The 13,744-nt window shown below is 38.8% G+C and overlaps 1 protein-coding gene across 1 annotated transcript; it reads right to left on the reverse strand.

Annotated features, from left to right (window-relative positions):
• Nucleotides 1-3: 3 nt before the first annotated feature.
• Nucleotides 4-10,134, reverse strand: copg2 (COPI coat complex subunit gamma 2). Its single transcript, XM_077234436.1, has 23 exons — nucleotides 9,979-10,134; nucleotides 9,111-9,163; nucleotides 8,954-9,034; nucleotides 8,793-8,864; nucleotides 7,340-7,419; nucleotides 6,847-6,922; nucleotides 6,622-6,714; nucleotides 6,361-6,447; nucleotides 6,124-6,281; nucleotides 4,716-4,849; nucleotides 4,530-4,597; nucleotides 3,998-4,186; nucleotides 3,736-3,831; nucleotides 3,272-3,515; nucleotides 2,908-2,983; nucleotides 2,447-2,550; nucleotides 2,128-2,253; nucleotides 1,830-1,898; nucleotides 1,437-1,748; nucleotides 1,038-1,135; nucleotides 794-932; nucleotides 567-665; nucleotides 4-446 (listed from the first exon to the last, which is right to left on the reverse strand). The coding sequence occupies exons 1-23, from the start codon at nucleotides 10,013-10,015 to the stop codon at nucleotides 316-318; spliced, it is 2,622 nt and encodes an 873-aa protein (XP_077090551.1). The 5' UTR covers nucleotides 10,016-10,134; the 3' UTR covers nucleotides 4-315.
• Between the last annotated feature and the right edge of the window lie 3,610 nt (nucleotides 10,135-13,744).

Genomic DNA, 13,744 nt, shown 5'->3' on the forward strand with positions numbered 1-13,744 from the left:
AAGTGACTCCAGACTTTTTATTATTGGTAAATGATAGGTTTGTTTTAAAGGACTATTTTGTCTTGAGCCATGACAAGGCCAAAACAGCTCAAATACCAGAGAAAAAACAATGATTAGATCGATTCTATATGAATTTAAGTGGCACAACATTTTAGAAATCTCAGAACAGATCAAATACAGAGACAGGATGTTATAGAGGATTCATGTAAAGCCACAAAGATGGTTGTGTGAAACTGTGAGCTACTATATAGATGCATATAAAAGGACAATGACCCAGATTGATTGGCATGTGACCAGGTCACTCACATCGCTCGTTTATCCAACAGACGCCAGGATGACGTCGACCACACTCTCGTCTGTGCTCCTTACAGTCACCTGCATAGTGACCCCATCAGCCAGCGCCAGACGCGCCCTCACCAACACGTCATGACCTCCCCTAAACACACCTTCAGAAACATGATCATTAATCATCAGTCAGGTTAGAAATAGAGAAAATTATCTAATACACATTTCAAGACCTGAAACTCACAGAACTAAAAAACTGGATTGATGAAATCCGTACAAACCTGCTAAGACCAGAACATGCGAGTTCTTGTTTTCAGGAACTTTGTCTGAGCGTTCACAAGGCTGCATGCCCAAGAAGCTGATGATGTTATTTACCGCCTCTGTGAAGATAAATGCAATAAAGAGATGATTGTTTTTACAGCCACAAAACTCTTTATCAAACATACATTTATTTGACATTCTTATTGATTGTCATGAGGATATTAAAATTGATTTTAATCAAACTGACCATCTAGAGTTCTGACTGTGGCCAAAGCAAACGTCTCTTCCTTCTCAAACTCGTCTCCGATCTCCTCCCACGCTGCGCCGAAGTTCGGCTTTAACACCTTCTGTATGTGGTCAGCGACTGTTACCTCTAAATCTTCCAGCTAGGATGAAAATGCGAGATTGAATGAGGAATGGCCGCTGATAATCTTCCTGTTTTTTTGTTTTGTTTTTTTTTTACCATGAATTGATATTGAAAATTCACATACCACATATTCATCATCATAACCATCATCATCGGGCTCTCCTGTGTTGGGATCACAATCCCGGACTAGATATTTCATTGTACAGCTGAACGTGCAGGAGACTAAGATAAATGCAAACAATTAAAAACATGTCAATTTTCGTAAGTACTTTAAATGCATCCAAGCAAGCAGTTTAGTCAGTAATTGTACCATTCACACAGAATGCGTTTAAAAATGTGAGACGCGGGGTAGCAAAATAAAAAAAAGAGCTAAGTGTAGAGAGGTTGAACTTCTTTCAACTTGAGCACTACAGTTTTAGAATGCTGTTTTCATGTGCAAGCTGCTGAAAAAGATGTGCCTTATATAGAAAAACAACCAAAAAGCAGCAAGGGGGAAAGCAAAAATACATTCTGTGTGAGATACCTGCTGTGGGGTCATCCTCTGGTAACCGGACCAGGCTGTAGCAGGAGCCAGGCTGGCTGTAGGGGAGGTTGGGTGCAGGTACGTAATGTAGTACCTCGTAGGCCTCTGACGGCTCCATCTGGACCATAACCCGCTGCAGCAGCTGGTCGTTCAGCGTGTTGGTGCAGTCAAACTGGAAGATCATGTGATTTGCAAAAGTGTGTTTGATGCAGCGCACTACATATTCCGTCTCTGCTTCTGTTAACTGAACTGGCTCTGATGACTTGAACAGGGGACCCAGGCTCTTGAATTCTGGGATGGCTGCAAGTTGATCTGAGAGAAAAAAAATAAGGGAGGAAAAATGTGGCACAGTTTGCTTCAAACTCTTTGCTGATTAGCTAACGATTGTCTTACCTTGGTAAATGTCTTGGCGTGAAGGTGCAAGCTTTTCAGGTAGTTTGCTTGTTGCAACGGGTGCGATTTCTGGCATGAAGGAGAAAAATAAAGTGAACTTGTGCAATTTGAGTAAGCTTTGCCATTTAGCCGAAAACAGTTTAAAGACATAGGAAGATTAGCATCCAAATCAGATGGCAAACAATGGTATACCCTAAACAAGAAAAGTTTTTCTGAGCATACGTAATTATGGATTATATTGAGTAATAGTATAGTTATTGGACTCTGGTTCATAAGTAGTGTGGAAATCTATTCACACCTGTTTTCTGTTCAGTGATGGGTGCGGTGGCCAAGGGAACGGTCTTCATGTCAAACGGTTTCTCAGACGGCTCCAGTGTGTACTGGTGGAGGGATTTCTCCAGTCCAGGAACAGACACGGACAGACCTGCGAACAACCGGTTCAACAGCCATTATTCAACCATGACATAACTTTAATGCAGAATACATTTTTAAAAAATTCACACCACAACCACAAACGTTTATCACTCACATCAGCATATCAGATACACAATAAGAATCTTAACTATGCAGAAAAATTTAAACCCACACAAAACTACCACCGCAACACAAAACCTCACCGTTGAAGATGTATGCGGCATTCAAGGCCTTCTGCTTCTGCTGAAGGACATTCATGTAGAATGTGGCTCTGTCTCTCACCTCATCATCACTGTCCATCATACACCTATCAGACATACACACACATCCTTTAGCAAATCGCATTTTGGGATGGGTGGGTGATAAGCAACGTTATGATAAAAATCCTCTTATTTTAGTAGACAAACATATGGAAAAAGTGATTAAAAAAATTAATGAAAAGGTCAGTATGCCTTAATGGATAGTTCACCCAAAAATTGAAAGCGGCACTATGCAGTTTTTTTAGCTTAACTGAACAGCTTCGGAGTTATTGGAATGGTTATATGACTTTTTTCAGATTCAATGGTGGCCGTCATTTCCTAACTCTAATACATCCCCCTTCCACCCCACACACACACACACACACACACACACACACACACACACACTTTCTGTAAAGGCCTACCTCTGCATCAGGACCAAGACGCTTGGCAGCAGGTCATCATTTTGAGCCCCAAACTTGGCCAGCGCACTGACCGCAGCTTTGAAGAAAAACGTGAGAGGACAGTCAGAATAGAAGAATGCTTAAATGCCCTAAAGCTAAGTCTCTGAATCTGATTAATTACAGATTATCAGGCCTGCTTAAATTTACTCCAACTCGCAGTCGGACAGCAGTTAACTATTTGGACACGTGCGTCGCCGCTCAAACAAGAAAACCTGTACTACTGCAAACACACACATCCTGAGATCTTAATGTGGCACAGGCAGGTTTTATAAGCTCATTGCAAGGAGGTTAACGCACAGGTCAAAGGTCATACGAGATTACTCACCTGCCCGCACCGCCTCACTCTCTAGCACCACACGGTTGAAGATGAAACGGATGTATTTGGAGGGGGTGGGGGTACGTGGTCCCTCTTTCCCCAGCAGGTGGAGGATCTTAGTGGCCAGGACGGTGTGCTCGCAGTCCTCGATAAACTCACACAGGTGAGCCAGACCTGTCTCCTTACTCTCTGGGTTTTCCTCTATGATGCTGATGATACAGTCCACGATGGCTCTCTTGTAATCAAAGCCACCCTGCAAAAGAAAGGAGAAAAACGAAATCTGAAGCTTCTAATGTAAAAATATTTTTTACAGCAAGATCTATGTTCAAAACTGTTGGTGCCAATTAAGTAAAATACACATACAAAGTAAAACCGGTATTAAGAATATTAGTATAAATCTGGTCGTGTGGTTCGGCACAAGAAAAGCATACAGACTAAGAGAGATTACAAGACTCCATCTTAACAACACTTACATCATCTCTAAGCATGTTTGAAAGGAAGTTCATCATCACGCTGTGTTTTCTGGGATACTTCTGGCACAGAGCACTGATGGCCTGGACCACAACCACCTGAAAAACAAATACACCATTTAGTTATGAAAACACATTGTTTACTGGAACACTATCACATAGACCAAAGGTACAATATGTGCAAATTAATAAAATATTAAACTCCCAAATATGCATCTAAAACTGATGTTTGCTCTCGAATTCGCTGTCTCTGTGATGAAGTCACCTTGAACTCATCGGAGATCTCGGAGACAAAGGAGGAGATCTGTTTCATGAGACGGTCCACGCTGCTCTCGCTGCCAGTCTTCAGCAGGGTGGTGATGGCCAGGGTGGCGATGCTGCGGTTGGAGTCAGTGATCAGGTTCTCCAGGTCCAGGTTGCATGCGGTCACTGCTGACGGATGCTTCATTGCCACCTGTTTGAACATTTGTTGTTCAAAAACATTTGTTACTTGAAATAAAATAAAAAAAACTTGGCAAGGCTACATGTCCTAATTTTAAGTTAGTTTAAACTAAAATAAAAACTATATTAGACATGTAAACAAAAAAATCTTTAATAAGAAATATATTAGTATTTCAATGATCCTAAAATAACACTGGTGTGAAAAAGAGCAAATCTTTGCACAATTTCTGTGATAAAAAGGTGATAGGAAAGTGTCTGAACATTAAATTGTGTTCTTTGGTGTCTCCATGTGGTAGTTGTTGATAATGCAATGGTTTACAAATGAAATCCTATTCAAACAGACAGAAAAAACTAACCTTATTAAGGGTCCGTACAGCTGCATATCGCAGGGCTGCTTTGGGAGAGCTGCAAAACAGCTGGAGAACTATGGAAAGAAAGAGAGATAGAGAAACAAAATGAATTGAACATCTAGTGTACATTGTCTTGTGCGCTGGTTAGAAAGCAAAAAGGTAGCAGCGAGAAGTAAAATGCACAAGACTAACCGGACACAGCAGGAGCCAGCTCACGAGCGGTACAGTTGGGCATGTGGACGATGGCGGAGGCCGCTTCATAAACCACCATCTCATGTTTATTCCTCAAGCAGCTCTCAATGAAGTCAAACAGAGGGCTATCGTGCCTGTTAAAACAACATATGTAGACAGACAAAGGGCTAGATTTACTTAAGGCAAATTAGCGTGAGAACCAGTGATGCACGGGTTCATCCAAAATGAGCGGGTGCCTGCGGTCATCCAGCGTTACGAGTCATCCAAATATATTTTCAATGATATCAGGGTCGCGGTCGGTCGGGTCGTTTGAAATAAAGATGCCAATTAAACCTTTAAACGCGGAACAAAATGCCCGATTTCCCAACACGTTGAACTGAGCAATGCCATTGTACTATTTTAATAGGCTACTTTTAAATGCATATAGCTCAGTAATGTCAGTTTTATGTATTTTCTGAGAGGGGGCGGGATTTTTGTTGGGAAAGTCGGGGAGAGACGCACACTTCGATTAGACTGGAAAAAACACATGCAGCATCTTAATTGTTAAGAAAATGGAACGAAATAAATGAATAAATCAAGCCTTTATTGCATAACACTAGGCTATATCATACAGCATTCAGAAAAAGAACAGTTTGCGCTCCTAAGGGCTTTCAGACTTTTCTCTCAGTTGACCTGCTGATGAATTCTTCAAGCAGGGTCGAAACATAAACATCACACACCGCACCGCACCCCTAGTTCCTACGTCTATGGCCCAATGACGCTACGATGAGCATTTACTACTTTAAAAAAATGCGGGTCAGGAAGCGGGTCGGGTACAATATTTTCTTTCTTTTTTTGCGGTCCGAGTTGCGGGCGGGTTAGTTGAAAACGTCGGTTGGGTGCGGGTTGTTTATACATTGACCCTCGCATCACTGGTGAGAACACAATTCCAAAAAAGTACCGATGGAAGTGAAAAATTCTGCGTGTGATAAGACGCAGCACGATCATTTCCATAATGGTCAACGCAATCTACCAAGAGCAGCGCAAATTTGCATCTGCTTTAAGATATGCTTTTTTTGGGCGGTAAATTAATGGCGCAAATACCAGTAAATTGACGAGCGCAAACCTTAATAAATGACCTTGCATGATTTCCTCCTATAAATTTTGCGTCTGAAAGGGAAACTCCTTTCAAAAGCATATGCAATAAGGTCAGCCGTAATAATAACCCTGTCCACGTCTTTTCACCACTAATTTTTCACTGCGTTTCTTTAGTAAATCCTGACAGTCGTTTTATAATACCAAAAGAGGGTTTGCTCTGGCGCAAGCTGTTAGTAAATCTGAGCCTAAGTAAGTCTACATTATTAGCAACTGCATGATGTTAATAATGCCTAAAAGAGCCTTACAAAAGGCTGATGTCCAACACACATACCCTCCATCAGTCTCCTCCAGCAGCTTACTGGCAATGCGAATCATCATGCAGTAAGCAAATGGAGACTTGAGGCCAGATTTGGTGAATTTGTTGAGCATCTTGGTCACAGCCAGACGGTCATTCTTCCTCAAGTGGTACAGAAGACCCAGAGCATGGTACTGTGCAGAGAGATCCCATTTTATTAAAGACAGACAGGCCCCCAACTCATAAGACAATGGATGCAAACATCTCACTAACCTGCACCATGATGTTATCACTTGAAGCCGCCTCCTGAGCTTCATTGACCCAGCGTTTTACCACATCAAAACTCATCTTCACCATGTGCTGTAAAACAAATACAGAAACAAACAGGATAGCTACATTATCCAGGACAAAGTGGAATAAAGAGTTAAGTGAAAACAGACTAATACTATTCAGTTTAGCACACCATTTAAACTTATTGATGAATACTATAATAGTACATAAATAACACTGGCCACTAGTAGGTTGTGATCTTACCAGTGAGGAGACGAGAGCAGAGCTGGACACGCTGGGCACTTTGTCCACGATGGCCTGTTTCATGTATCGTTCAATAGCCTGCAGCATGGTGGTCTGATGGACAAGATGGAAGAGGCACAATTGGAATGATCATTAACATCAGTTCCCATGTAGTTTATTTCTCACTGATAGCAAATAAAGTCTGTTACACAGAGCGAAATGAGTTTTCAAACAGTTGAGACTCACATCAGTGATCCTGCAGAGAGCTCTGATTGCCGGGCCTCTGTAAACATCCTCTTTACCAGTCATGTCCTTTGTCAAGCTGAGACACAAACAAAACATTAAATCGGCAGCATTTGCAAAGATTTCCATTCCTCATTAAATAACAATGTTTTACACTACTACACATATTATAAAAAGTATATCGTCCTTTAACCATTAAAAAAATAGTTCTCATAAATCATTACTATTGGTTACCCTTTAATGTCTGTGGCTGTGGGTTTTGCAAATATTTAACCAATGAAAAGTATTAAAAAGTACGTGACTAAACTGTCAGTAAAACCTCAACTTCACCCTGCCAATATCGTGAATGAAGTACTGCACGCAGTTTGGACCGTGTCAGCTTGTTTGCAGTGAAAGGGTAAATAAAGGACTGGTTCTTTGAATAAGTACAGTGCTTTTTTTTTACTCAAGAAACACTCAACAACAAATAAGAAATACACTGCTGACAACTGCTCACCTGCTTGTAACGATGATCACATCCTCTGAGATGTTAGCCATCTCCTTTATGGTCAGGTAACACATTCTTCTCAGGGTTTGCTAAAAAATTAGGCAAAAACAAGAGAAATTTTCACTTAAAGGGTTAGTTCACCCAAAAATGAAAATTATGTAATTAATGACTCAGCCTCATGTCGTTCCAAGCCCGTAAGACGTCCGTTCATCTTCGGAACACAGTTTAAGATATTTTAGATTCAGTCCGAGAGCTTTTTGTCCCTCCATTGAAAATCTATGTACGGTATACTGTCCTTGTCCAGAAAGGCAATAAAGACATCATCAAAGTAGTCCATGTGACTTCAGTGGGTTAGTTAGAATTTTTTGAAGCATCGAAAATACATTTTGTTCCAAAAAATAACAAAAACGACGACTTTATTCAGCATTGTATTCTCTTCCGGTTCTGTTGTCAATCCGCGTTCATGAGTCCGCTGACGTAAGACGAGCTGACGTGTTATCTGGTGCGCCCGAGCTTCGTTTACAGTCTGAGGGAGACGCACGCTGGAAACAAAACAATCTTTACAAACATGTCTAAGGATAGGGTTAGAACCCGAAAACACGGACGCACCAGATAACACGTCAGCAGCGTCTTACGTCAGCAGCGTCACTGGCCTCGTGAACGCGGATTGACAACAGAACCGGAAGAGAATACAATGCTGAATAAATGCATCGTTTTTGTTATTTTTGGAACAAAATTTATTTTCGATGCTTCAAAAAATTCTAACTAACCCACTGAGGTCACATGGACTACTTTGATGATGTCTTTATTGCCTTCCTGGACAAGGACAGTATACCGTACATAGATTTTCAATGGAGGGACAGAAAACTCTCGGACTAAATCTAAAATATCTTAAACTGTGTTCCAAAGATGAACGGAGGTCTTACGGGCTTGGAACGACATGAGGGTGAGTCATTAATGACATAATTTTCATTTTTGGGTTAACTAACTCTTTAAAAAGCAGCTCTATTGCAAAGAACAGCACATTTATTTGCATTAAATTATGAATTGCTGCAACTCAGCTAAAATAAGTATTAGTGTAAATGTACATTATTAATTATTTACTATTACAGTTTATATTAATATTTTTAATTTATTTTTATTTAATTTATTTTATGTTCTTTTACCAGTTTTGATTTTAATTTTAGTTTTTAGTAATTTTGTTCTTTGTTTTTCTCATTTTTCTTTTATATTTCTATAGAGGGTTAAAATTGTGTATAATTTTATTGCTATCATTACTTATATTAAAATTATATTTACTGACATTAATTACAGTATTATATAATGCAATGTATATATAGTCCATTCTGCTTCCTTGATATAGGTTTAGCCTTTAAAAAAAAAAAACATATTGCTGTCTAGTAACACTAGTAGAAAAAAAAAAAAAGAAACAGTAAATAGGGCTGCAAATAAAGTGTCTTACATCATTAGACTGGAACAGCCTAGTCATGGCAAAGAAAGCCTCAGTGGCTTCTGTCGTTCCAAAGTGCTCACCCTGAAAAATGAAGGATTTTAGAGATGAATCAGTCCATAGAGAGATGCAGTAGTGTAAAACTGCTGGAAAAGTATGATATAATCACATACCTGGTTGAGCAGGTAGATGATCTTCGTCAGGATGTGCAGACATCTTCTCGGATTGATGGGTGTCTCGTTGAATATCCGAGCCTTTGAAACAAACATGCAATGTACAGTACTAAAGAGAAGTTCAGATAATTTTAAGATTCAAATGCCTCAAACTCACCTCCTGTAGTACAGCACTTTTCTCCAGATGCTGAAAGGGGTTTGAGCCACTTCCTAAACGCATAAGAACAGATCTGTCAATCAACTAAAGGTTTGTCCCTTCATAGAGATACAATATTAGGTAATAGTTTAAGTAATTGCTATTTATTGTTATAAATAATATAATGCCATTTCTCAGAAAAGTGCTCATAGAATGAGTGATGCGAGAACGAATAGCATTCTATATGTGGCTCTTTGCCACTGCAAAACAGCAATATTAGTTACATTTATTAATAAGTTAGTAAACCAAAACCAAAGATTTGGATCTTCTGAATCTGAACTGTCAAAAGATTAATGTGCCTTATAAATAAAAGTTGTTACGAAAAGAGAGAATAGCATCTATATGTAACGTTAGCCCCTTTGCAGCCTTTTAATCAACTTCGATCAGAAATTCCCCTTAAATATAGGGAATACAAAGCGTATGGAGAAAAACTACGAAGCAAATGCTAGATCTTCTTCGTTGACAAGCTTGCAAAATTGATATAACGTTAGATAAATAAAGGCTAACTTACTGCTAGCACATTAGCTTTCTCAATAAAGATTAATTAACCTCATACTGTAGGAAACAGCAAAAATCACATAGCTGCTAACGTTACTACTAGTTAATCCACCACTCAAATTAAGTATAAAACTGAAACATGTACATAAATCGTTAGTATTAAACAAGTGTATTTTTTTTCAGATGCAGATGTGCTGTGGCCTGCAGAGACGCTCTAACGTTAACGTTACCTTAGCAAAACAACCGACATAATTTCGGCCACTGAAATAAGCTGTTTATCATATGATAAAGATTTTATCATGTGTCAGCATTAATTTAATAATGATCTTACCAGACTCCTCGTCCTTCTTGTCGAATTTCTTGATCATTTTGCTGAATGTTTAAGAGCAGTAAACGAGATGGTCAGACAGTCATTCACGCTCTTTTCCTCCACGTCAACCAGAGTGACGTGTATTGTGAGCTGGCGGAGGTGGAGCCCACTGAGTTCACACTTCAAAATAAAGGTCTATGCTTAAAAGTCGAGATGACTAAAAGAGGTTGGTTTTCTTTGTACGTTCCAGATAAATGTGTGTGTGTGTGTGTGTGTGTGTGTGTGTGTGTGTGTGTGTGTGTGTGTGTGTGTGTGTGTGTGTGTGGGTGTGTGTGTGTGTGTTGTGTGTGTGTGTGTGTGTGTGTGTGTGTGTGTGTGTGTGTGTGTGTGTGTGTGTGTGTGTGTGTGTGTGTGTGTGTACATATAAAATACATATAAAATAACAATATGTTACAAATACATATAATTCAAAAACACAGTCTTTTAATGGTATGTAAATAAATTAAATATAAATATAAATGATATGTGTGTGTGTGTGTGTGTGTGTGTGTGTGTGTGTGTGTGTGTGTGTGTGTGTGTGTGTGTGTGTGTGTGTGTGTGTGTGTGTGTGCGTGCATGTTTGTGTGTGTGTGTGTGTGCATGTGTGTGTGTATATGTGTATGTGTGTATATATATATATATATATATATATATATATATATATATATATATGAAGAGTTCAGATGCAAAAGCCCATAAGTGCTATCTGGAAATTTCTTCTAGAATAATCAATTTTGTCAAGCTCGTATATTTAAGGTCAGTAATTTCAATTAAATGACAATGACCTATTAATTGTCATTTAAGTGAAATTACTGAACTTAAATATACAAGCTTGATAAAAATTATCATTCTAGAAGAAATTTTCAGATGGCACTAAGTGAGCTTAGAATTATACAGTTCTATCTCCGTTTAGGGTAGTTCTGAGATATTGAGCATCAAAGTTTTTAAATCCCTGCTGTTTTGTGAGATGGAACCTTTTTATTTTATTAATAACTACTAACAAAATATTTTTTTTTACAAAAATAACACCACACAGGCATTAATAAACACCTAATGGATAAGATTATGTCAAAAACTCAATTTCGACCAAAAGTGGAGATAGAACCATATAATTCTAAGCTCACGATTAGAGACTTTTGCACCTGAACTCTTCATACACACACACACACGCACGCACGCACGCACGCACGCACGCACACACACACACACACACACACACACACACACACACACACACACACACACACACACACACACACACACACACACACACACACACACACACACACACACACACACATCAAATGGATATTTTTAATTCAGAACTGTTGGACTGTAACAGCTTATTGTGTTGACTAATCTGTTTGGAATGATGTTACAGAAAGTTGTGAATGTGGTACGATGATTTAAAAATAAATGTGTATGAAGTATTTAATTTATATAATTTATTTAGCTTTTCCAGTATATGCATCTTGATCTGAGAATGTAGCCTATCAAGTTGCTATTATTATTTTATTTTCAAATCCTTGACTTACAAACATCGACTACATTGACTTTGCTAGGCTATATATATATATATATATATATATATATATATATATATATATATATATATATTTTTTTTTTTTTTTTTTTTTTTTTTTTTTGTAAAAACAACAAATAACCTGGCCATCGGTAATTCGATAGCGTAATAGGCCTATTAAAATATTAGCCTATCATAAACTGACTTTATTGATTATCTTATGTTTTCTACGTGTCCCTGGATCAATAACTTTGGACCTGAATGGGTTAAACCTGTGAAAACACACAGAGAAAACCCCCTTCGAAATAATATTCTTCCAGTGGACGCTTTGTTTTCATTTGCATTTATTTATTTATTTATTTAACGAAAAAAATAATTATTTTCAGTACAAAAATATTCGACTGTCGGTTTTATCAACCCACTTTATAACCATCTTTCTATAGAGCGGTATTTTAAATAATAATCAGTTCACCTTTCATTGATTTGTAGCCTACAGATAAATTGAGTGAATATGAAAGAGGATTGGCAAAATACGTCGCTTCTGAGACGCAATATGATACTCCAAACATGTCTCTTTTAGCTTGAGCATACAATTTGACCTACCAAACAATTGTTTTGATTAGAAATGCCATACGAGTCTCACTGCTATAGTAAGCCAATTTTAAACACTTCCTATACAATCTAAGAAGAGTGACCAGTCTAACAAGTGTTATGGGGTAGGCTAATAATTCAAAACCCTTTAAAGACATTTGTATCACCTGCTAATAAATTCCATACATTTTCAGTATTGCTATTTTTTATGCAACTGAAAAAAAAAACTTTTATTACATTATTAAATTAGATATAACATGCCTCAGTTGGTTACAAAAACAAATGTTAAAGTCAGGAATAAGAGTTCATTTCCTCTTTCCAATCTGCGCCAGCAGGCGCGCGTTGTCATCCGCCTTTGCGCGCAGGTTCTTGGCTTTGGCAATGTTGAAGAGGATGTTCATAATGTTGGTGGGCACGTCGAGGGAAAGAGTGACCTGGTTGCGTCGGTCGCTCTTTGCACTGTTGCGGTACAGTTTACTCTTGAGCTGCGTCTGGCTCAAGTATCTGTATTTGGACGCGGGTACAGTCCTCCTCTCGCGCGGCTCCTCGGAGGAAAGCGCGTGCGCTGATTTGTACAGGAGGTTTACACTGTCCAGCAGGGAATTCGACGGTTTCCCGTTATCATTCGCCTCGGAGAACATCTCGTTGTTGCAAAGAAAGTTTGACTCTGGGTTGTAGGTTGGTAAGCAGAGGCTGGAAACCGGTGCGCAAAGAAGTGCTAGAGCGAGGAGGGTCCGCGCGAACCACATTGTTTTGCCCTGTTGAACGGAGGTGCGTGAGAATATGAGGCACTATCAGATTGCATTTGGATTAACATGTCTTGCGTACTGATTATTTAAAACTTCCAGAAAGAACCTTTTTCATAAAAAGTGGCACATGGCATTGCGCCTATAAAAGAACAGTTCAACAAAAAAACGGTCATTATTTACTTACCCTCATGGTGTTCCAAACCGGTATGAACTTCTTTCTTCTGTGGAACACTAAAGCTGTCGCTAGACAGAATGACAGCTCGTCACCATTTATTTTTATTGAATAAAAAGATTCAATGAATACTGAAGCTGTCACCCTTTAATATTTTGAGTTCCAGAAAGTCATACAGGTTTGGAACAACCTTTGGGTAAATTAAGGAAGAATTTGGTCCCTTGTAAATTAACGATTTCCTTGAATCTCACATAGGACTGCAAAAGTGCTTACCTGCACTGTTTAGATGAGAAGAGTCTTCTGAAGTGAAGCGCTGTTAGTCAAGCAGAACTTTTGGATCGTAAATTCAAAGTGTTATTAAAAAGGTAAGCAAGTCAACAATCAAACGTCAACTTAAATAAGAGTGATTTTGTGGGTTTGATATCTCCCTGGCTGCTGATAATATCCGTTTGGACTGTTTGCCCATTGGATGTGCATTCGTTTAGTATAAGCCCATTTACGTTGCAGTCGTACGCCAGCAGTAACGTCATTTATTGGGATCCTCCCAGTAAAATGAGGCGGTGATTAATACGCTTGTGCACCAAAAGCGCTTGTACCGTCACCATATAAAACAGTTAGCCGACCGTGTGTGCTTAATATTTGATTAACGCGGCGAGATATGTATAGACATCCTGTAAGCTAATTATAGCACAAAAAAAAAAAAAAGATTATGGG

This window comes from Siphateles boraxobius, unplaced genomic scaffold, assembly GCF_051911475.1.
Source record: "Siphateles boraxobius isolate OS27281-9 unplaced genomic scaffold, OSU_SipBor_1 19, whole genome shotgun sequence".
Classification (NCBI taxonomy): Eukaryota; Metazoa; Chordata; class Actinopteri; order Cypriniformes; family Leuciscidae; genus Siphateles; species Siphateles boraxobius.